Source organism: Leuresthes tenuis, unplaced genomic scaffold (assembly GCF_036924035.1).
Source record: "Leuresthes tenuis unplaced genomic scaffold, fLeuTen1.0.hap1 SCAF_9, whole genome shotgun sequence".
Classification (NCBI taxonomy): Eukaryota; Metazoa; Chordata; class Actinopteri; order Atheriniformes; family Atherinopsidae; genus Leuresthes; species Leuresthes tenuis.
This window is the reverse complement of record NW_027325363.1, coordinates 3,747,911-3,771,507: the sequence shown is the minus strand read 5'-3', so window position 1 is coordinate 3,771,507 and position 23,597 is coordinate 3,747,911. Positions and strand designations below refer to the sequence as shown.

Sequence of the window (23,597 nt, the reverse complement as noted above, 5' to 3'; positions counted from 1 at the left end):
TGTAATAGACTTGAAGTGTTAATCCATCTCATATTCACATGGTTTAACATGCTAACCTGACACCAGGGAATAAAACTCTTTGTCTTGGCTAAAAGTTTTCCAAACATCAATACAAAAACAGCCACTGACACCGTCACACAAAAACCAAAGAAACTAAACTTAAAACCTTTTGATATAAAGCCACATTAGTTATGGTATCTACATTATTCACACATATATCACTAGGTGACCAGGATTTCCCTTGGATATATCTATCAAACACTCAACTATCTGATTAACTGTAGATCTGTGATGGTGCCCCATCAGTGGCACCCTGTACTGGAAGCTATGGCCACATTCTATCTTGCTTTGTATCTGCTGAGGTTACTGATTTTTTAAAACAATTTTCACACTGGTTTAGATGCTGTGCTGCTAAAGGAATTTCTGGTTTGATGAGTGTCAGGCAAAAAAAATCAAAACTGCAGATCAAGGGAGTTGTATCCATTTCTTTCCTTGATGCCATCGGAATTGTGAGATCTCTGGCAAGTAAAGTGGATGTGCACGGATCCCTGACGGAAACTCAGCAGAAATATCGGAAATGTAGTATTATGTGTGTCACAAATACTATGGTCCCAAACTGCGGGGTACACCGCTGCACAGGTCACCCATTACAGAGCTTTGTTGCTTTTAAAAAAAGAATGTATTATAAAAATGTACGCTGTAACAACCTAGATGAGGTTGGGCTTATATAGCTTATAGTTTATATTTTTAATTCAATGAACAACATTGAAACAACCTTTAAAACAAATATTCAGACTGCAGAAATCTTGCAGTCACCCACATTGGAGCCAAGGACAGCGCTTTTGGACGCACTGAATCATGTCAGTGAGCAGACATCCCACCCACCCCTGACCTACGAAGTAAAACGTCGCCGGATCGAGTCCAGCGTCCTTATTAATAAGGACTGTGCGCGTTATAAAAAGAATAAGAGGAAACAACAAGCCACAACAACCAAGGAGGGCGTTCACAATAACAGGAAGGCGTTGGTATGTGCTGAGAAAATGAGGGAAACGTGAATAAAAACTAGAAATAAGAACGTATTCCTTTGCTGCTGCCGCGTTTCCGGAGTATCTACACGTTTGCTGGAGAGGATGCTGCATTTCTTGAAGCGCCGCTAGCCTCTCACAATCCGTGCAGTGTCCTTAGTTGCTTCTCATAGTGATTAAGGAGCATCGGCTGGAAGACGGTATGAGAACAGACAAGCAGTCTAAATGTTGACTGAGGGTTCGGAAGGATTTCCCTGATCATATCCGAGAATCTTTGCGCGCAGCCGTCCTCAGTCGCAGCACTGCCGGCTTCTGTTAGACGCAAAGGAGGGAAAAAGGACGCACTTGATATTCTGCTCACTGTTTAATTATTTAGGAGTATCTCTTCCTCAAGCTCAACACATGCTGGTGTCTTTGTCTCACATCTCCCGTGCATGGTTTTAAAGCCAGGCGAGAAGTGGCGGTGACAAGGATGACAGCCGATGGCCAGGCGCCCCAAATTTCTTCAGAAGGGGCATGCAACCTAAAATAACCCCTGTGTCAGATGGTAAGAGATCAGATTTATGTCCAGCAGTCAGTGCACCGGCGCACACTTGCAGTAACATTTCTGTGGGGTTTGATTGTTTCTGTGCAGACTTTGCTCTGCCGATGTAACCACCCGGTTGTGAATTATCCCTGCAGCTTTCTGCACATCTCAAGCCGAGGGAGCTCTGAATCTGCTGAACGCACGGCATCTCCTAAACCGTACCCCCTCCTGACCCCGTCAACACTTGGAGCCCAGACTTTTTAATGGCTTTTGTGTTCAGAAGATGGAGGGTTTTACTGCTGCTGAACGTGCTTGCGGTCGCTGGATTCATGACCTTCTGGGCCAAGTGCAACACACGCAGCATCCAAGCCACCGGTCCGGTGGCTCCGGCTGATGGGAGGCGCCCACGGGCCAACGGGACAGCGCAGGGGCCCAGCATCAGCCATGAGGTGCTGCTGAAGAGGCTCAGCTCACTGGAGGATGTGGTGTACAGGCAGTTAAACGGTAAAGAGCACTAGAACTGTTGACACATCTGCCTGATTTTACTCCAGGAGTATGCAAACCAGAAAAGTCAGAGCTGTCTGACTTTCCTTTGACTCAGGTACCTGACATAAAGATTTAAGAGAGAATGAGTAAATCTCCGATCTTACCTTAATATCGTCTTTTGTCTTATAGTGACAATCTAAGTCTGATTTGATTGATGCAATTTTGCACTAAATCCATTAAACTGGAACTAATTTTCAAACTTCTTCAGATAAACAATTAATTAAATGATTGATTTCAAATAAACAATTTCATTTGAAGCACCATGAATATCAGATGAGTGTAAATGGATGCAATTAATGTGGATAGTTATTCACTGCAAGCTAATCCAAAACTGTACGTAATTAATCCCTGAAGAGTCAGTGTCTTTCCTCCATGTGGCTGGTTTGAGGTCAGGGTCGACTACAGAGAAGGATTCATTGCCCGCAGCATGAAGGATGTTTGCCAGCACATGGAGGCTTGAACACAGCTTATCACGTTGGAGAAGAGTCACTTTGATCATTCTCCCGCCCACAAACACAACCTGACAGAAGAAACGTATTTTATCTTTGTTCAATAGCCTTGAATCTTGGCATCTTGCAGCCCTGAATGGGATTTCTGCCTTTGTAATTTTTTTTTTAAATCACTGAATACACATTAGAAGGATGCAGTAGGATTATGCTCTTTGTACTTATTCCTATTTGTGAAATTCAAATAGACTTATCACGCTCTGTTTGAGGCTGTGCTGACATTTCTTATATTATGAATGCAGCTCAGAGATTCACCTGTTTTGACAGGCGGTTACTACATACGGTGTATTCAGGGTAGGGCCATCAGCTGTGGGCCATACAGCCTTGCCTGTGAGGAGAGTAGCTCAGCCAGACTAAAGAATTCTGACATGTAGCTCTTGTTTGTCTTGTCCAGGTCTGTCTAAATCCTTGGGCCTGATTGAGGGCTTTGGGGGTCGGGGGAAAGGCGGCCTTCCTGCCACGCTGTCACCGGCAGAGGAGAATGATGCTAAATATCTGAGGGAGAAGTACGGCTACAATGCCTATCTCAGTGACAGAATCTCTCTGGATCGGACCATACCGGACCACCGGCCGAGCAAGTGAGTAAACGTAATCTGCTACAGTTTACTTTGATTCTGAGCTCAGTCTGCTAGATTTCTGCCTTCACACCAAAGCAATAAGAATGGATGGAATCTAGTTTGTGGTCCTAACAGCCTTAAAAGGATTCATTTTAATAATTCAGCAGAAATTCTCTTTCCATAAACAGTTCAGACCTCACTGTGAACAGCTTTAAATGGAACACTTTGTAGTTGAGAAATAAAACTTGAAAATATGCTGAATAATTTAAGTGTAGCACTTACTTGTAAAAATATGAGCAAAGTCTGTTGATTTTTTAAGTAAAACGAAGTCTGCATTCAACTAAAATGCAGATGCTGAATGTAAAAAATGAGCCATTTTCAAATATAAACGCACTGCTAATATTTGTTTTATATACTTATGAAATTAGACATTAAAACTAGTCTTAAGTTAAAACTTAGTCGTAAGTTAGCATTAAGTCAGCAGGTTACTTCCTGGATAGTTTGGCAGTCCATCACAGGGTTAACATAGAGACTAACAGCCATGCACACTCACACCTACAGTTAATTCCATTCAATATATCCTCACAGCTGGTGTGTGAGGAGCACCAAAGGACACCTTGTGCTTATCTTTAGAGATGCCAGAGGTTTTTGATGCCCTATGGATGAACACAGGTTGACATTGCTCCTGGACACTGAATTATCAGACAATAACCCATTAATTCCTGATTGTAGCTGAGTAATAAATGAAGTTCTGAAAGAGCTTCCCTCATAGTTGTTCAGACCCGGGGGCTGTGAGGGCCTCTCCAAAAGGTGGTTGTTTGAGGTGTTTTTGTCCTTTTCCAGAGGCTACATCTGTAGTTTGTTTTCAGTTTTTCTCTTTAAATTGACTACACGACATTTCCATCAAATTCTAAAGATGGTTCGAGGGAACTCTTTGTTCTTTATGTGCCCCACAATTGCCAAGCAGACTTTTCTCTTCTGCACATTAAACAGTGGATAAGGTGTTCCTTTCATCAAATTATGCTCAATTCTATATAAAGCAAATACATTTGGTGATTGGGATTTTTAAAAAATGAGGGAGCAGGTAGGTTTTCCTTCAGTACATGTAGAACTTGTCTGAGCACAGCTCTGCATGATTAAACATTGCACCCTCCCAGCAGCTGCCATTTTGCAATGATATTTTTGACAGAGGAAAATGTAAGCTGGAGATTTTGTGATATAACCTCCTGTTTTATGGACAGTAATTAGCTTAATCTTACTGCAGATCTTAGCTCAGTTACCACAGAGTCAGCAGTTAATTTATTGTCAGCACACAGTTCCCAGAAAGTTTCTTATTTGCCATTACAAGTCCAAATTAGTCCATTAAAACCTAATAAGCAATCCGCATTTAACATGTAGCACACACTTTGCACTTGCCACAGTTAATGTTTTACTTTTCTAAGTTCATGAACTAAACAGGAACAGAAAAAAAATGCAATACAATAATCATAATTATATATATTTTTCTCGTGTGGACTGATGTGGAAATTAGAATAGTTGTATTTTCTCCACTTACAATGAGCTATTTATATCCAAAGACCAAACACGGGTTCCAGAGGCTGACTTCCACATTATCTGTGCTCATTATGGTTTTGGATTAGGTGGAGATATTTTGTTGGGTCCAGTTTGTCATTTAGGAACTTTAGAAATCAACTAAATGCATTATATTTTTTGTTTAAACTGTTTTTTTTTTACACAAGTACACCCATTAAAGCCAGACAGCTGAATCTTTTCCAGTTGCCAGAAGCACTTATTTACCTTCAGTGCTCCGAGGACAATGCAGCCATTCACAAACTGCCTCTGGGTGGACGAACCTGTAAGCTTGGACGACATGAAAGAATGGCATCCTCCAGGCTTAAATGGATCGCAGTATTAGTTAATCCTATCTTTTATAGATAATTAGGCTGGTCTGTTATTTTTGGCAGGATAGAGGCAGTTCCACAGCACAGGTTTGAGAAGGAGCTGCCTGCTGTTTTGTAGAAATCAAGCCTCTTTCAGTCAGTTTCGGAGCCTTAATGTGAAAACATTTACTATAAGTAAATATATATCACTTTTTTTAAGATTAGCATGTGTATCCATGTGTGCCATCGATGCTGATCGGCGCCGGAACCGATTATTAACCACAACCTCTTCTGAGTCGTTTGAGAATGAAGATTAAACTTTTTCCCTTTGCTTTCTGAAGACCAATATTAGATGGTGTTAGAAGCATTCCAACTACTTTATTATGCTGTTGCTCCAGAGGTGCAAAAGCCTTCTCTTAGTTGACTTATTTTTGGTCTAATACATTTGATTAATTTAGCTTTAATATGACAAGTTGACGTTATTTTTTCAGAGCAGACTTCTTGTTAAGGTTTTGATTTGTTGAGAGCGACCTCACAGAGCAGAACCTTTTCACTAAACCTGCAGTAGAACCAGTTCCTATAAATCAATCATCCATTCTTTGACATAAATTAAAAGCTAATTTGCAGTGGCGTGGGCACCACAGGTCCATTAAATTCCATTTTACTGGCTAACAACATACATCTCAGCAACGGAAATTTGAAATTTTGGACAAATAACAACCCTAAAATTAGCCTCTTCTGATCTTTGTAAATGCACCATCAGGCCAGTGATTTATGCGTCAGCATGCAGTGTTTTGTGTGTCTATTTTTGACCTTGAATACTTGAAAACAACTATACTTGTGTTACCCAACAGCTTTGTGAGCAGCAAAACATTTGGCCCCACTGTGGTTACGGTTTGGTTTTCAGTTGAGATAGTTTGAGTCATGCATTCTGTCAACTGTGGGGTCCCATAGAAGAGCAAAGGTTTGTGCATGGCAGTGCTTGGGTTAGCAAGTACAAAATATAGACTTTAAGTTTTGATTGCATCAGTTTGCATATGCTTGTGGGTGTTCTTTAGCTAGCGCACTTGCAAATCGCTCTGTGGAGTTTAATGTTTGTACGGTGCAGGTTTTCTCCACAGTGGCTTTTTTTAGAGTCTTCTCTGGCCCACATTGCTGCTTAAATGATTAACAGAAAGTAAATTGAAAGACACTAATGATAAAAAAAGTCCATGGCCCATTCCTGCCACCAGCTGAATGTGTGTGTGGCTTTGAGGGTGATGAGGTGAAGAATGCAGCGCTCTTATTTGTCACCCAGGGGGGTCTCTCATGTTGCTGGGATCAAAGTGGTCTGTGAAGCGTGTTGGTGTGTGATATCTGCAGGCTTAGCAGCAGCAGCAGCAGCAGCATGTTAGCTGGAGTCTGATAAGTGTTTTACTGAAGCTCTTTTTGCACTGCAGAGCAGGAGGTGGCGGTTAAACGTGACACAGGAGAAGCAAGGAAAATAAATGAGGAAATGATAGAAAAAACAAAAACAGAGATCAAATGCATCGCTAACACATTACTGATGTTCCATATAGAGAGTCAGAGTTGAATGATGCATAAACCAGTATGATTGAAGTTTGCCACAAATCTGTCAGCATTGGGCAAGAAATTTCATTAACTGAGCTGTGAGCTGGTGGGCTGACTTCTACAGTCACACTCACATTCAGAATGATCAATGAAGCTGTACTTGTAAAGAGACAAGTTCACACTCTCACATTTGTAATCATTCGCACTGCTCTCTTTTATCCCCTCGACTCTGCTGTCACTGGTTACATCGACTGAACCATCCTCAGCTTCTCTTATTCTGAACTCTTATTGCCACAGTTATGGTATCTATTGTGTTTTTACACAGTGAAAGTATAAAAGTTAAGACGTTTTCCACCTTCTTTTGGTTGAGAATCTAGCTTTGTCCTTTGATTTTCATCTGGATTCAGGTCTGGTTCTGGCTGGTCCGTGCCAGAAGGTGTGATGCTCTTCTTGTGAAACCTTTTTGTTGTTGATTTGGACGTTTGCTTTGGGTTGTCACGCTCATGATTCCCTCTTCACCTTAGCTAAAGCCCCACATCCAGCTGAAGATGACCAGCCACAGAGTTTGAAGCTCCACCTCTATGATTCATAGCATGTGCTGCTTTCTTTTTGTGCCTTTTGAAATGAGTTCTAACTGGTTCTCATTAAAGAAATACACATTTTCAGGGTGGTTTTGGGAGACTGGGTATATCCTATTGAAGGAAATTGGTAAGCTTGGATGTTTGTCTTTGCTTTGGGAGAAAAGTGCTTGCCTAGTTTTCTCACAATCTTTTCATCAGTGTTGCAGGGAATTCTTGTGCTTGGTTGCATCACTGTTGTGCCATTTCTTGTTTGACTTGTTGAATATTGTGTTTACTGTAATCCTTGGTACATCTAATGCATCTTATGCCTTGTATGTTTGTTTGTAAATCCCATCTAATGGATACCTTTTGACTCTGAAATTGATGTAGTTAAAACTGATTTTAAATTTCGAGGCAAGTTGTTTGATTTGTATTCATCAAGTTGCAGTTTTATCGTAAAAGAGTTGATTTATTTCTGGCGTTATTTATCTTGCTGCATTTTAGGGGTGGTGTTTTAGTATTGTTCTTTTCATATGAGAGCGGTTTTGTGCTTTTAACACTCGCACTGTTTATTGCTGTTCTGTTGGGAGCTTCTTCAGATGCAGCACCTTTTCTGCAACCAGACGAGCTTAAATTATTTACACTATGTATCTTTGAATCCATCACAGAGGTGTGAAAAAGAAAGTACATCCTCTTACAATTACAAGGTTTGCACGTAAGAACATTTTCAAAAATCATCTGGTCCTCAGAAGGTCTTAAAACTAGGTTAATACAACCTAAGAGACTTTCTTTACGTGTGATTGTATGTTTCAAACACATGTCTCACAGCCATGTTTGTAATATTTATGCATGTGAACATGAACAATTTGGACTTCCTATCTAATATAGCATCGTGTAGAAATATAAAAGACTGGCAAAAAAGTGTTCTTAATGGTTAATTCACTAATAACTGCGCTGGCAACTGTTTTTGGATGTTTGCTGCCAAAAGTCGTCAAACCTTATTAATTCTAATGAGGACACTAGAATTGTTATAGAATGACTTGTAATTAAAATGTAATCTCACTCTTGGCAAGTAACATAAACATCAAAAGGAGACATTTCCTTTTCCATATGTGCTGAACATAGAGCTGAAGCACCCCCCCCCCCACCACCACCCCACCCCACCCGTTTCCTCTTCATTAGAGCTGTTTAAACTGAAGTAAAAATAGGCCTTCTCTCCTCAGCAGCCACACGGCGAAAAGGCCAATTAAAAAAGGTCTGTGTGATTATAGCTGAACAAGAAAAGGTACTTCCTGTACTGTTCATCCACATTGTACAAAATGTCATTATTCTATGGAGGAAGTTCTTTTACAGCAGCAATAAAAGGATGAGGATTTGTCTGTGAAAAGTTTGTTTTAAAGATGATCTGCTTGCTTATCTCTCTGCAGATGTAGAAAAGTCAGCTACTCCAGAGACCTCCCCCAGATCTCCCTGATCTTCATCTTCGTCAACGAGGCTCTGTCTGTGATCCTGCGCTCAGTCCACTCGGCTGTCAATCACACACCGGCTCACTTGCTCAAAGAAATCATCCTGGTGGACGACAACAGTGACGACGGTCAGTAGAGATGAAAGGATTTCTTTATTTAAATCCCGAATTTTACATTAAGTGGAGTTTAGTTCCCTGTAGAAGCCAGGAAAGAAAGTAAAGGGGAAATAAGACTTCCAGCATGCTTATGGGTTTGGGATATGGCCTCGCCCAAGATTTTGAGTTAGTTTCCTCCATCAAATGCTCAAAAGTGACTTTAGAGTAATAGAAATTACGTATATTGATTTCTTGATGTATTCTGGAGGAATTAACATTTGAAAATAAGTTACTTTTGGTGTTACCAAGAGCTAAAGGATGGAATTGATTTGCTTTCAGATGCTATGCTGCATAAACTTAAAGTTTATGTCCCTGATGTAGATAAAGAGAAACCAACCAAGCAAATAAAACTAAAATTATTCTACTTGTTTATTCTTTTTTTGAGGAACATTGAATGCATCGTTGGCTGTCAGTGCATGAACTGACGGCTCCATGTTATCATGTCAGCGTCCTTACAGGTCAAAATATATAAAATATATAAAAAATATAGCAACTGAACATTTGTTCATTGTGAAACTGTATCACCAGTGCAGGTCGCTTCTGCAGCACATCCTGAAATTCTCAGTTGTGTTACAGTCTGGACTCTGTGGTGGCGGTCCATGAGTGAAAATGATTTATCTCACTCCCTGAATATCAGCCCAATGAATCCTTTGGTCATCTTGGAATGTGGAAGAATAAAAGATGGAAAAAACTGGCCATTCTCTATATTAAGGTTATTAAATTTCCTGGCAGTATGGAATTCCTTTGACATTTTATTCTGACAATCTCATCATGATTAATGATTTAATGTGTCTGATTTAGTAAAAGATCTCAAAGACATGACAGCTTAATCAAACAGTTGAACAAACTTGAATATTTAAATGTGGGACTTGTGCAATTTCAAGCCAACAGAGAGGACGTGTGAAACGTATTACACAGAGCACGATGAAGCTGATTGAATGTCACCAAAGCATCAAACTTCAGATGTTATGTCGGCAAGAGAAGGGTGTGATGGTCTCCGAGGGAAACGCTGTGGTCATTGTGTTGAGGAGCAGCTTTGGCTGTGATGACTGATGGCGTCGCAGTTTTTGCATGGCAGACAGGCAGATAGAGGCAGAGCGCTCAATTGGTTGTCATGGGAGAGATGTCCCTGTCTTATTTATTGGGCCAGGCTGCCAAGTTGGGCTTTGTGAGATGAAGGGACTAGAAGGGGAAGAGATTAAACCAGAGTAAAAGTGAAAGAGGGAAAGAAGGCACAAGAAGGATAGAAAGGTGTGGGAGAGAACTTAGAAAAATTAGATGAAACTGAGCAGAAGAAAAGGTCAAGGAGCGAAGTGCTGGAGGGAATGAAAATATGCAAAGAAAGGAGGAAGAAAAAGAGAATAGAAAGCATCAGATAATACAAAGGCAGAAAAAAACAGACCAGGCAATTGGAGAAAGAGGCAGAGAGAGATGAAAAGGATGAGAAACAAAGAGGACCTGAGATAAATGAGGTCGGACAGAGAGGAGGAGATAAAGCAAAAGCAATACATATCCGGAAGAAATGGAAGGAGCAGCCTAACAGAACTGAAAACAAGACAAATCTAAAGGAAATGGAAGACATGAGACTGTCTAGGAACTGCTTTGAAGAATAAAGCTGCCGTTATGTCATCAGTGTATTGTCAACAAATCCCACAAAAAAATTCAAAACCAACTGTGTCTCAATGTGTAATAAATGTCTGACATGTTTTCCATGTCTGTCTCACTCATCAGACCCTGCAACAGTTTCATTTTACTGATACAGTGAATCATTTCCCTTAATGAGCTGCAGACGGAAGTTTTCATGGAAAGTTTGTGAGGAAAGAAATTAATAGAAAATTATTTGTTTTGGACTAGTTTCATTCATAATTCAGAGTTATTAATGCTGTTAGTTGTTGGGATTCGATCACGTTGAAGGGCACAAAATCAGAAATCAAACAGAGCAAGAAACAAAAGGAGTCCGGGAATCAGAAAAGTTCCCTGATCAGCAAGAGCCTGATGTCCAAAGGTAATATGAAGTCTGGTGCTGAGAAAGTGGCCAAAGGTGCATCTCAGCTGACACTGCTGGTCGGCTGACAGCCCACGATCCATCACAGACGGAAAGACATTGCAGTGGCACAGAGGGCAAGGCAGGCAAACACATAACACTCACCACTCTCACTGCCTGTCACCCGGCTCCGTGGCCTTGCTCTTGCACATCTTGTCTGGGTGTGAGACAGAGAAAACACAGCATAGGAAATGACTTTGTGATCAAGAGTCAAGAGTGTGCGAGAAAGACAAAGATAAGAGCAGAAAGACACTGAGAGAATGAGAAATGGATTTTTGTTTCAGGGATGTGTGTGCTGGTGATAGAGAGAAAGAAGGGGGGAGTGTTTGGGTCTGTGGGGAAAAGGCTGATGAGTTGATTGAGAGATCAAAGGTGGCGCAGTAACTGATGCTCAGGAAGGTGCAGCCTCCCTTTGGTGTTGTCCGGAGCTCAAAACAGCACCACAGGGAACACAGGAATGACATTGGTGTCAACTTTCTGTTCCTGTTTATGTGTACATAATTTTTGGGTAAATATGTTATTAGAAATAACAGATTTTAGTAAAGTTGTGATACTTTTGTATGTTATTTTTTGTCTGGCAGCCCTGGATAGTGACACTGATTTGCATACATTACAGAGTTGATGAAGAATAAGAGAAATAAATCAGCTCTAATGGTCAACAGTTCCACACAAGAGATATTATGGACTGTCTTGTTTCCTTTCTTAAGTGTCAGTCAAAGCCCATCCTTCATCCTCAAGGATTTGTTCTTGTTTTGGATAAATCTAGGAATTACCTCTGTCCTGTTGCAGCAGTTTAGAGTTCATGGGTTGTATTTAATACGATGAAGAAATGATATTTTTGGTTGTTTTGACTGCAGGTCAGGATTGTAGAAAAAGTCAGTCAAATACAAAGCAACAAGTAAGCTAACAGGCTACTTTAATACCATTTTTAGCTTTGTGTAATTTCAAAATAATCCCATTCTCAGGCTTTATGAGCATTGTCTGGTTTCTTGTTTCTATAATGTTGACAAACTGAATGTGGTTCTTTTATGGCCCATATTTAAGAGGTCAGGATGCTGGACACTCGGTGTCTAACATGTACTTTTGTTCAGTGTGTAATCCCTTCTTTATGACCTACAGAGCAGCTGAAAGGCCCGCTGGATGAGTATGTGAACAAACGCTACCCCGGCCTGGTTAAGATCGTAAGGAACCAGAAGAGAGAGGGACTGATCCGGGCCAGAATCGAGGGCTGGAAGGTGGCCACCGCTGAGGTGACGGGATTTTTTGATGCCCATGTGGAGTTCACGCCCTCGTGGTGAGTTCGGTCGGGGATGGGATCAGGTCAGAATGATGTAAAATAATGTTTGTAAAATAACAGTTTCGGTAAAGGCAGAACAGGATAATTTAGTTTATTTCAGTTGTTTCAAAAGTAAATGTTCAGTATTTAAAATGAAAAAAAACTTCAATGGAGGCGAGTGGAATGAATTTCACTTGTGAAATTCGAGCTCTGTAATCCAAACTTAATGATTCAAGACCAGTGATATTCACATCCTAACGGCAGCAATAACAACAGTAGTTGGATCCAATTTAAAACGATGTTAGAAAATGCTTTGAATGAGAAAGGACAGCTGAAGCAGTTTAAAATGAACATCAAGCTATTTCACACCTGAGAGGGTTTGAGATAAGAAAAGGAGAGGACCGGGCTGGTAGGATGGGGATTAAAAGACACAGAAAGATAAAAAAAACAAAGCAAGCAAGTGTTCACCTTGTTAATAACATTACATTTACGGAACCATTGAAAAAGAGACTTCCCCAATATGTGAACTCAGCTGTGGCCACATCATGCAGCGTTTTAGGGTCAGAGCACACAGTGGATGGACGTTTTAACTGGACCTACTCATGTGTAGCTTTGCTCGGTGTGAACAAGATTAGACGACAGACCTCTGCCCACTTTGACTGTACCACTGGTAGCAGGACTTCTGTAGCAGGTCCACTCCTTTATAACATTTAATGTACAGCGGTGAATTATCAGCTGAGGTCCATGCTGCCTCAGCTTCCAGGTATTTCTTCTCACTTCTGCCCTCTTCTTTTTTTCTTTAAGATGACAGAGAACATTAACTGCTCTGTGGCCCCTTAAATGATAGATAGAAAAAGCCTTCATACTAATGGAAGCTCTGCTGGGATAAACCCTCTTTTGTCATTCCTCCAAACCAATCCAGTAGTGATATATTAGAGGTCAAACTGTCAATAACCGCAGGAGCCTGAAATTATCTCAGATAATTGAATCCATCTGTTGTGATCACATATCCTTGTGGATTTTAAGAACTGCACAAATTGGATTAGAAGATGCGAGATCAGCAGATCTCAGCTGAGCTTTTAAGCGCCGCACAGAGAACAGGCCCCTGGTCATTTTCCGGCTCAGTGAGTTTTCTCGGGTTTGTACACCATGCAGTTCACTCAGCATAAGTACATACATGCCCTCCAGAGCCGAACTGAGCTGAATCAAATAGAATTAGTAACAAAGTTGATACAACATGTGGGGTTTTCTATCTGACTGAAGTGAGGGGAAGATTGGTGATCTTGGAAGCTTTGTGTTGTCTGTTGTTTAGTTTGTGTCTGTAATGTGTGCAAATGTGAATGTGCCCTAAAGGGCCGAACCAGTTCTAGCCAGAATAATGGAGGACCACAAGAGGATCATCTTGCCCTCCATCGACAACATCAAGCACGACACGTTTGAGGTGGAGCGCTACGAGAACTCAGGCCATGGTTACAACTGGGAACTGTGGTGTATGTACATCAATCCACCAAAACAGTGGTGGGATGAAGGAGACATGTCCGCTCCGATCAGGTAAGCCAACCAGGAATATGCTGTAAAAGGAACAGCCAAATGACTAAATTCACCACAGATACTCAGTACTCTGCACCAGTGTTCAGCCGCCTCACATTTATTATTTATGCAGCATATAACAGGTTTTCTATAGTTTTAACAAGCTAAGTCAATATCTGGTCTGAGCTCCTTTATTCTCCAGCACAGCCTGAACCCTCTGGGGCAAGCTTTCTGTCATTTCTTTAAGGAGTCTTCAGGAATAGTTCTCCAGGCTTCTTGAAGGACATCCCAAAGCTCTTCTTTGGATGTCGGCTGCCTTTTGTTCCGTTCTCTGTCAGATGATCCCACACTGCTTCAATAATGTTGAGGTCCGGGCTCTGGGGAGGATTCATCCCTCCATAAGACCTGTTGCCACTGATTTTCAGTCCACTTCTTGTGTCATTTGGCACAGCTCAGCCTTTTCTCCCTGTTTCCCTTCCTTAAGAATGGCTTCTTGACAGCCACCCTTCCATGGAGACCATTTCTGATGAGGCTTGGGCCAACAGTAGATGGATCAGCTGAAGGTCCAGATGCATCTCTCAGGTCCTGTCAGGTCACAGCTGGATTTTTCCTCTTTCTTAAGGACATCACTTTCAGATCCTGTTCATCTGCTGTAGATAGTTTTTTAGGCCTGACACTTCTTCTTTTGTCCTCCACTTGTCCAGTTTCCTCAAATGTTTTAAGGACACACTGCACACCATGCTGAGATATGCCAAGTTTTCAGCTAATAGCTCTTTGGGAATCACCTTGTTGCTGCAGAAATCCTATTTTCTGTCTGTCAAACTGTGTTTTCTTTGCTGTTTTTCATAGATACAACTAAAGCAATGGGAACAAATGAGGAGTATTTGTGACAGGCTTCAAGTAACAAAAAGTCTAGAGATACGATTTAAAATAGGCTCTTTGCTAAGTTGTTTGTCGTGTGTAGACACAACACTGGTTCATTCCTTGGGTTATGTGTGCTTAAATGATTCCAGTCTGTATGTGTTCTGTGGCTTATCCACATAGGAACTGGACATAAAATGAGTGAAAAAGCAACCAATGTCCAAAGTAAAACTTTAAAGGAAAGAAAGCCTATATTATTGCTGAAGACTTTTGCAGAGAACTGTAACTACACTCTTCAAAGGACAAATATTCTTCAAATGTCTTTATTTACACATATAGCACACTGATGTATCTTTATCCGTTCTTGAATATTTTCCATAAATATCCCGCTGTTTTTTGAGAAGACAGATTATGTTACTCTGTTTTCATCCTCCATTTTTGGGGGAGATAAGAGGAACGTGTTAAATAAGCTCTTGATTCCGCACAAGACTCCCTTAAAGCAATTAAAAATGACAGCCTGAAGTGCAGAGTGGCTGCGCTACAAATGGGATTTAATTATCTGATTTTCACCCATAATTTTGCGTCAGATTTGAATAACTTTTTTTAATTAAAAATAAAAACACTGAAGATGGAAGCTTGTGTCATATCCCATAAAGATAAACAAAGTCTTATATTAAACATCTGTTTGGATCCGTTAAACTCTTCAGGGCCACACTCATGCAGACACATCTAAATGACAAGGGCTCTAATTCTCATTTAATAAGGTGATTTACCATATGTGCATGTGCAAAGGCTCTGTCTCACTTGTGTTCATATCACATTTTCATCCTTGCAGGACTCCTGCCATGATTGGCTGCTCCTTTGTGGCCGACCGTGACTACTTTGGGGAGCTCGGTCTGCTCGACTCGGGCATGGACGTCTACGGAGGGGAGAACATCGAGCTGGGCATCAGGGTTTGTGTGTCACCCAGTTTTGTGTTGTTTCTGATCCCTCTTTACCCCTGTAGGCTTAAATAGAGCAGTGGCCACTGTAGGGTGGCACCGCTGATAAATGAGGCCCCATTAAGGGTCCTGGTGGACCAGTCCTGTATGTGCAGCTCACATCAGGGCAACAGAGATAAATAGGTCACATAAAGTAAGAACGGTTGGGAATTTGTGCGTTTGAGAGAATTTGGAATCTGTTTTTCTTCTGGGATAGTAGTTTTTTCTTGTGAAAAAAAAATCAAACATTTTTGCAAATTGTACAGATGGGATTTGACATTAAGTAAGCTTGTCTTATCTGTGAAGGAATTACTTGTGTTGTTCACAATAAAATTATTACTCTGCTGCTCTACAGCAGTGCTTTTTAGCCTCTTTTAGCTCCTCGTTTTGGTTGTACTGCACAGTAAATGTGAGCAAATTGCTGGTTAAGTTGTGTTTGTTGACCAAAGCAGAGTTAAAACTGGACTTCATCAGGTGGTCATGAGATAAAATAAACCCAAACAACTAACAATGCTCCATGCTTTTTTCCTCCTTCTAGTGGTGGGAAATATATAATTGTGTCAGCTTTAAATAGATTTCCCAAATAACACCCTCTACCTGCAGGTGTGGCTGTGTGGAGGTAGTATGGAGGTGCTGCCCTGTTCCAGAGTGGCTCACATCGCTCGAATAAAGAAGCCCTACCACAGCAACATAGCTTTCCACACACGGCGTAATGCTCTACGTGTGGCTGAGGTCTGGATGGATGAGTACAAGTCCAATGTATACCTGGCCTGGAACATCCCAATGGAGGTGAGGCAGGGCTGCTTCCATGGCAACATCAACTGGGGCCAGATGCATAAACACAAAAACTATTTGTACCTTTTCTCACACACAAACTGCTAATTATAAAGTGGTGCATATAGATTGTATTCACACGCATTCCTCGGACTATGTGTATATAGGTTTTTATAGTGGAAATGTTTATTTTGTTTTTCATCATTTATTTCTCTAATATATCCTCCTATTAACATGTTTGTGCTTTAAATAACTGCAGCTGTGCATCACGATCCTACATATTGGCTATGAAAGACCTTGCTAAGAGTAACTCAGTAGCATTTAGTGAATGTTCTGATGTACTGCCTTCGTTTTCTAGGCTGATAAAGAAAACAGCCAACATATGTTGATCCATCTGTATGTCTGTGTCCCGCTCTGGATGATCTCTAAACAAGGCAGTAAACTGTACAGACAGTGTTATTACATGTAAAACAGCACTTCTTCCCTGCTGTTGCTTTCATTCACTGCATTTAAAAGTACAGTTGAGTCCAGCTGTGGGTAGAGTTGGACCTGGCCATTTATTTGGAGTACTGTTCTTGTCCCAGAGTACATGCACGAGAGGAGAATCTAGTTATTATATAAAATATGTCCTAACCACAACACTGCACTGTGAAAAAAACATTTAAGACAGTCTGCTGCTTCTTCCTTCCTCCGTAGGAGATGTGTTGCATCCAAGTGAAGCTGAATCCACAGCACAGATGGGGATTTTGTCAGATGATGATGCAGCCATAAAAAAATTAGGATTTTATTAGAGCAGAGCGACAGTCGGGAAATGTTTTAGGTTCCAACATAGTTTTAATGGGCTTATTTTCAATCACAATTTCTGCTGCTTTTAGCCATCTTACAAAAGAAACAGAAAAATATGTGAATGAGAGCAGCTTTATTTGGGGTTTGGCTGTATTAATATACAGTTTCACTTCACTGTTTTTACACAATATGCAAAAAGATGGAACTTTGCAGCATACATGGAGCCCCGAGGCCCATTTGAGTCCTGCACATATGCACTAACTGCATTATCTTGGTGTGTTAATCTGTCTTTTAGAAGCTCAATTTTATATTTTAGTCAGATTAACATGTCTACAGACATTTTAAAAGTCTGGTTTTGATCAGACTGACACAGCGATTCATTTTTTTGTGTGTGTCAGATAAACATGCTCATTATTATGTCTACTTAGTAGTTAGTGACATGGCAAAAATGTGCACACAGTTTTAAATATGAAGCTACACACAGTTTTTTGCATCTGGCCCCTGCAGATAGGATGTTGCTGTTCCTCCTGTTGTAAAAATCCAAGTTTACTGCAGTGGTTGATAAATAACTATGACCTTATTTGGTCTATTGCACATGAAAAACGGGTGTTGTTGGCTGACATTTAAAGTATATCTGCTCCTGTACATCGGATTGTTTCATTAACTAGGAATTGTTTAACTGAATCTGTTCCACAGACACAAACAACACTGACGTGTTTAAATGGTCTGAATTGACTTCCTATAACAATTTATTTTGCTCTTGCAGAACCATGGGATTGATTATGGAGACATCTCTCAGAGGGTTGCTCTGAGGAAGAGTCTACAGTGTAAGAGCTTCCAGTGGTACCTTGACAATGTTTACCCAGAGATGAGGAGGTACAACAACACAGTGTTCTATGGCGAGGTGAGTCATCAGTCCAACTGACATGAAGGAGAAAAAGGCTGGGGGGAAAAGCTTGTACGGCTAAGCTCTGCTGCATTTACATGAATGGAGGAAACCACTGAGAACAGATGAAAAATAGACGAGACAAATGCCAGGAGATTTCCCAAAGAAAAGCACAACAAAAAGACAAGCACTCAGAGAGCATATCCACGAAGTCTGTCTCACCATTAAAGGACAGACAATGTCTGGATCTTTTCTAACTTTTCTGTCTGAAAATTGTTTGGAAATATTTTTAGTTTAGATAAGATAAATTCTGAATATCAATCAAGAAAAACTGAGGATGGTATTCATTCATTTTCTTAATTTCAGATCCGAAACTCTAAAGTAAGCCACCTGTGTATGGATCAGGGTGTGAAGGAGAACCACACAGCCACCCTGCACCCCTGCCATGGGTGGGGTCCTCAGGTACAGCATGGACGCCACACACTCATCAGCATGGAGTCCTCTTAGAAGAGAGTTTCACTTTTTACGCTGAAGCCCTGAGTCAGCTTGTGTCAACTCCTCAGCCCGCCGGCTCCCGTTTTAACTCGCAGTGGTAAACAGGTGCTTCAGGGGGCAAGCCTTGGTTTCTGCCGTTAAAAATGCAAACCTAAAAGAGTAAAAATTTATTCATTTGAGTTAAGCTTTCCCCTTCCTACTAAATATTTCATCCACTCTTATCTTTAATCATCCATTTGGTAAATCTGTGCCATAGTTTCTCACACATACTCGACTCGTATTCCAGGTGACTGCAGCCCACAGTTTACCTGAAATTCCTGTTTTACAGTGTGGGCTGCTAACTCTGCACGTTTAACACCTGAACTCCCTCACAAACAGACCACTGAAGGGTTGTGTCTCAGAGGAGGCGGTCAGTACAGGGACTGTACTCTCACCATTTCACTTTCCTCTGTACATCCTCAGACTTCTACTACAAATCAGAGTCCTGCGATCTGTTGGGGCGCCGGCATCAGAGTTCCCTATTGCTGTTTTTGATTCTCATTCAGGTCATTTTTTCTCATAAGATGTGAATAAGAAAAGGAAAAGGTGAATGGAAACGGTAAAAAAGATTAAAAGTGGGAGAAGCAGCCGCTAATGGTCAAAATGAGTTTATATGCTTGCTTGAGGTAAATGGCCTTTTCCACTCAAACTGCTTTTAAGCACCTCATTCACACAGCACATCTTACAGTGTTACAGTGCTTTTTTTCTCTCTTATCACATACATTTACACACTGATTGGTATCAGTGGCAACGTGGGGTTCAGTGTTCAGGAATCAAAGCGCTGACCCTCCAGTTGGCAGAGAACTGCTCTCCCTCCTGAGTTTCCCCATCAGGTGTTTTTGTTTGCCTGTTTAGAACAAGATTTAATGCACATCGGGGGAATGGAAATCACTTTACAAATTGCATCTGACCTGGCAAAGACTAAAAGGATGTGACTCACCAGCTGTTCCTGGTCTGAGTTGGCCAACAATAAACTCACCCATCTGATGTAATATCCCAGATATTCCCAGAGATGAAAGTGATTTCTGAGGGAGGGCTCTCTCCATTTTCCAGATTCCCGTTAGGACAACTACTTATGATGAGTTAAAATGATAAGCAACATAGCTTATGACACCATGCAGCCTACGTTATTCTCTTAAGATCTGTCAATGGAAACATGTCTGATTCTTTTTGTGGCTTTCTTAAGAAGATTTCTTCAGATTTGCTTTATTAGAGACTCAACTAATGACTCAAAGAAACTGAACAAACTGATGACTAAGGCTGGACCTATGCTGGGGACAGATCTGGAGCCCCTACAGCTGATTGGTTAAATTAGAATTTTGCACAGGCTGCTCAACTTAATGGAAAACCCTGCAAACCCTCTACATAATATAGTGATTAAACAATTGAGTGTTCAGTTTTAAGTGGCTTCAAAGAATCACCAAGAGGTCATTACTGCAATGCAACAATATCATTTCTGCTGGGAGGGATGAATTACTCTCAGTTCAAAGCTGACTGAAGAATGACTCAAGGCTGATCATCCCTGACCTGCCATGTTAGAAACTTCAGGTTCTGTCAGGGTCCAAACCTCATTAGCACTTATAGAATAAGCTATAGATCTGATGATTGTAAATTAGATAACTGTGGTCATTTAAATGATAAATGCTTCTTGTACCAAACTGACACGATGATAACATTTTACCAAAAAATCAGAGTATTTACGTCATTTTGTTTGTTATCGTCACATCCTGTGGAAACACCATTTCTTTGATCAAACCAATCGCTGTTGAATCAGCACCGAGTCGTACCCTGATAACACTAATTTACAGGAAAAGCTTCGCTAAGCTACAGTAGACAACATTGGTGGAGAACAAAGACATGTTTTGCTTCTCAGCTCTGTGAGAACCGGCAACACATCATTTTGTTCAAAGTGAGCGAGAAAAAGTAGGCAGCACAATGAAGGGAAGTTCCTGCCAGGATTACAGTTGTCCCCTACAACTTTCACCCAAAATAATTTAGTGGCAAGGCCTGAAAGAATGCAGAAGAGTTCGTTATATCACTCAAGCAGCTCAGTTTTTACGAAGTCAAGACCATCATAGGGTTTATTTGCTTCAGACTGTTCAGTCTTGCTATTTTCCCACAGTTGGGACGTTACACCAAAGAGGGTCAGCTGTTCCTGGGTCCGCTGGGGAGCACCGGCGAGGACACTCGCTGCGTCGTGGACGATCAGATCAGCAGCTTTCCACAGCTCCTCAACTGTGACAAGGTGACCAACGTTAAACAGAAGACATGGCATTTCTCTCAGGTGAGAAGTAGAAAGCGATCGCTTCTAATAATGGATGTCTGTCTATCTGAAAAGTAATTGTTGTTAAGTGAGGGCCAGTTTGTCTGACCACTGAAATGAGGGGCTGAATTTCCACCGACTATTAACCCCTTTCTTGACCCTACCTTCATTCCGCAGATATAAGATGCCTTTTTTCTCTCGAGGGTCAAGGAGTGGTGGTCATAGCTACTCAAACTGCCCCAATCCCCGGATGAAGGGCTAAATGAACTGTACTCCTTGATCCCCAAAAGAAAAGGGTCATCCTGCCTCTGCAAAGGGGGATAGTCGGGTCAAGAGGAGGGATTGGGCCGAAATCTTCTTTATGTGGCACTTTTAAACACCAGTTGTCTCATTGTTTGTAATGTAACTAATGAAAGAAACAAGAAAATCCTGCTTTCATGAGATTGTCTCATGGTAACTGGTCTTTTAGTTCAATCTGAAGATCTTTAAAAGCTGAAGAATCACAGTATTAATCGCATTTGGAGTGGAAGAAAGCCTCACTCAGCTCTTTCTTCTGTTACTCAAATGTAGCATGACGTGAAGTTGTAGGTTGAGGTAAAGATTACCTTACAAATCCCAACGGCTCACTAAATGGCCTGTATTTAGACCGAGGCAGTCCCAAATAGGGTGACGGTTGTTTTTGTTCACAGTTTTTGACTTGTTGGTCACTTGAGACATCCAAATATATGTTCCGAAGCACAGAAATGTCAGTTTCTTTTAATGTAACAGTTGTATAATTAGACAGAGTTAGCCGAGGTAGTTCGGGCTTCTGATTTGAATGCCTCCTGGAGACCCAGAACACACTGGAAGGATTATATATCCTTTCTGGCCTGGGAACGCCTCGGGATCACCTCGGTGGTACTGGAGAGTGTCACTGAGGAGAGGGATGTGTCGGTTTCCCTCCTCGACCTGTTGCCTCTCTTAACCTTGATGAGCAGAAAAAAAATGGATGGATGTTGGTATATTTACTCGTCTAAGAATAATTTGGTGCCACTTTTGAAGCAACATGTTTTTGCATTCATAATTAAGAGTTGGAACACCTTTATAAATACATAACCTGGAAAGATTAAATGAGCAGCATCTGTCTACATTAAACCTGGCTCATGTTGCATCCTGTCACAGCGTGAAACACAGGCCATCTGTAAAACCTCATTAAGCTGTCACACCTTCTGCCTTGCAGAACGAATCCATCATAAATCGAGCCACAGGGCGCTGTTTGGAGGTGGTGCCGGCCAACGTTTACTTCGGCCACCTGCTGGTCCTGCAGCCCTGCTCCGGGCAGAGATGGACCATCAAGAACACCATGCAGCAGTAGCCAACAGACTGGCTGCTTTCACTGGGTGTGAAACAGCAGAAGCCAAGACCAGGACCTGCCACCTGACCACAGCGTGGCACATGGACAAATGATGAAGCGGAAGCTCCTTATCCTCAAGAAAGACTCACAAAAGAAATGGTTTCTAAAGAAAGAGGTGCTTTGAATGTTATGGTGAGAAAGGGGAGTTGGGAACAATTTATTTTTTACAAAGTGAACATTAAAAAGGGCAAGTTCAGCATGAGGACTGTGTCTCTGAATTTTACAAACTTTTGATGTGATGTTGTCATAATTCCTGTATGTGCCACTTCTCTACAGTGTTTTAGGTTTAAGAATAGAGATTCAGTCAATCAAAACTCTCTTAGGTCTTAAATGGGGGGAAAAAAATAATGTTTCACCCTCAAAATCTCTGCAATATGTCATTCTGTGTCATATCATGTCCATTATTGTGTGAAATGGAGTAAGATACCTAGATTAAAAAAACTCAGTAGTATGCACTCATTTACATAGGCACCATCTGTTGTTAGTGTAAGATGGATGAAAAGGAAGGAGTGTCTGCTCATGACGGGCATGAATTTAACACAAATAATTCATTTTTTTTATTTTGAGCTGCCAGAAGTCTAGACCCTGTAAATAATAATCATTTTTGAAGAAAAAGGCATGGACCGTAAATATAACTTGGTGTATTGGGATCTATTTTTTGCAGTTGTCGTAAATCATACCATAAAAAAATTACATTGCCAAGAGGGCTGCCGGGCTCAGTCGTGTTTTTATACGACATGGATGTTTTTTTTCCTTAAATCTCGAAGCACTCTGTAGCATCAGACAGTAAATCTTGTAGCATGATTGTAAGTACTTTAAGCACATGGGTACGAAGTTTAGTTGAGCTAAGTTGATCTATTCTGTTAGCTTCTGGGTGCCAAAACGCCAAAACGGCCAAAACTAACGAAGTTCTTTTCAGGACACAAAACTGCTGACTCTGAGAGGTCGACTGAATCAGGAATAGAAAACTGCACAAGTGTATTGATTGTTCACATGCTGAAGGCCTTCAGGGCTGGAATGATTGAAATACTGACATGTATATGATGTCATATGTTTAATTCAGTGTTACTGGTTGAACTTTTGCTCCTGAGATGGTCTTCCAATAAACAAATTGTTTCTGGATAATGCATTGCTACAGTTTTTGAGGAAAACATTTAGATTGTTTGCTTTACTGTTGGCGAATAAGAAACTCTTTAAACCTATAGGCAAGGGGAAACTTGCTTTGTCACACACTGCTTTATGCGCCTTATGTTTTTATTAATGTCATGGGACACAGCGTTATATATTCTATTACATTTCAGTTTATGAGCTTAAATGGTAAAAGACATTTCTGATTTTAGACCAGTGTTTCTCAATTCTGGTCCTCATGACCCACTGCCCTGCATGTTTTCGAAGTTTCCCTCCTCAACCACACCTGATTCAAATGATCAGCTCGTCATCAAGCTCTGCAGTGGCCTGATAAGGAGCCAATCATTTGAATCAGGTGTGGTGGAGGAGG

General features: G+C 41.1%; 1 protein-coding gene across 1 annotated transcript; it reads left to right on the top strand.

Annotated features, from left to right (window-relative positions):
- The first annotated feature begins 865 nt into the window (after positions 1–865).
- Positions 866–23,224, top strand: galnt17 (polypeptide N-acetylgalactosaminyltransferase 17). The gene is made up of 12 exons (XM_072391923.1): positions 866–1,572; positions 1,707–2,055; positions 2,998–3,181; positions 8,579–8,745; positions 11,936–12,110; positions 13,446–13,643; positions 15,319–15,436; positions 16,067–16,252; positions 17,790–17,927; positions 18,276–18,371; positions 20,566–20,727; positions 21,926–23,224. The coding sequence occupies exons 2-12, from the start codon at positions 1,815–1,817 to the stop codon at positions 22,058–22,060; spliced, it is 1,800 nt and encodes a 599-aa protein (XP_072248024.1). The 5' UTR covers positions 866–1,572; positions 1,707–1,814; the 3' UTR covers positions 22,061–23,224.
- The last annotated feature ends 373 nt before the right edge of the window (positions 23,225–23,597 follow it).

Excerpts from the sequence above, each read along its gene's own strand:
- galnt17 (XM_072391923.1), top strand. The coding sequence starts at position 1,815 with ATGGCTTTTGTGTTCAGAAGATGGAGGGTTTTACTGCTGCTGAACGTG. Across the intron at positions 16,253-17,789 it reads CCTGGAACATCCCAATGGAG|AACCATGGGATTGATTATGG; the intron begins GTGAGGCAGGGC and ends TTGCTCTTGCAG. Across the intron at positions 17,928-18,275 it reads ACACAGTGTTCTATGGCGAG|ATCCGAAACTCTAAAGTAAG; the intron begins GTGAGTCATCAG and ends TCTTAATTTCAG.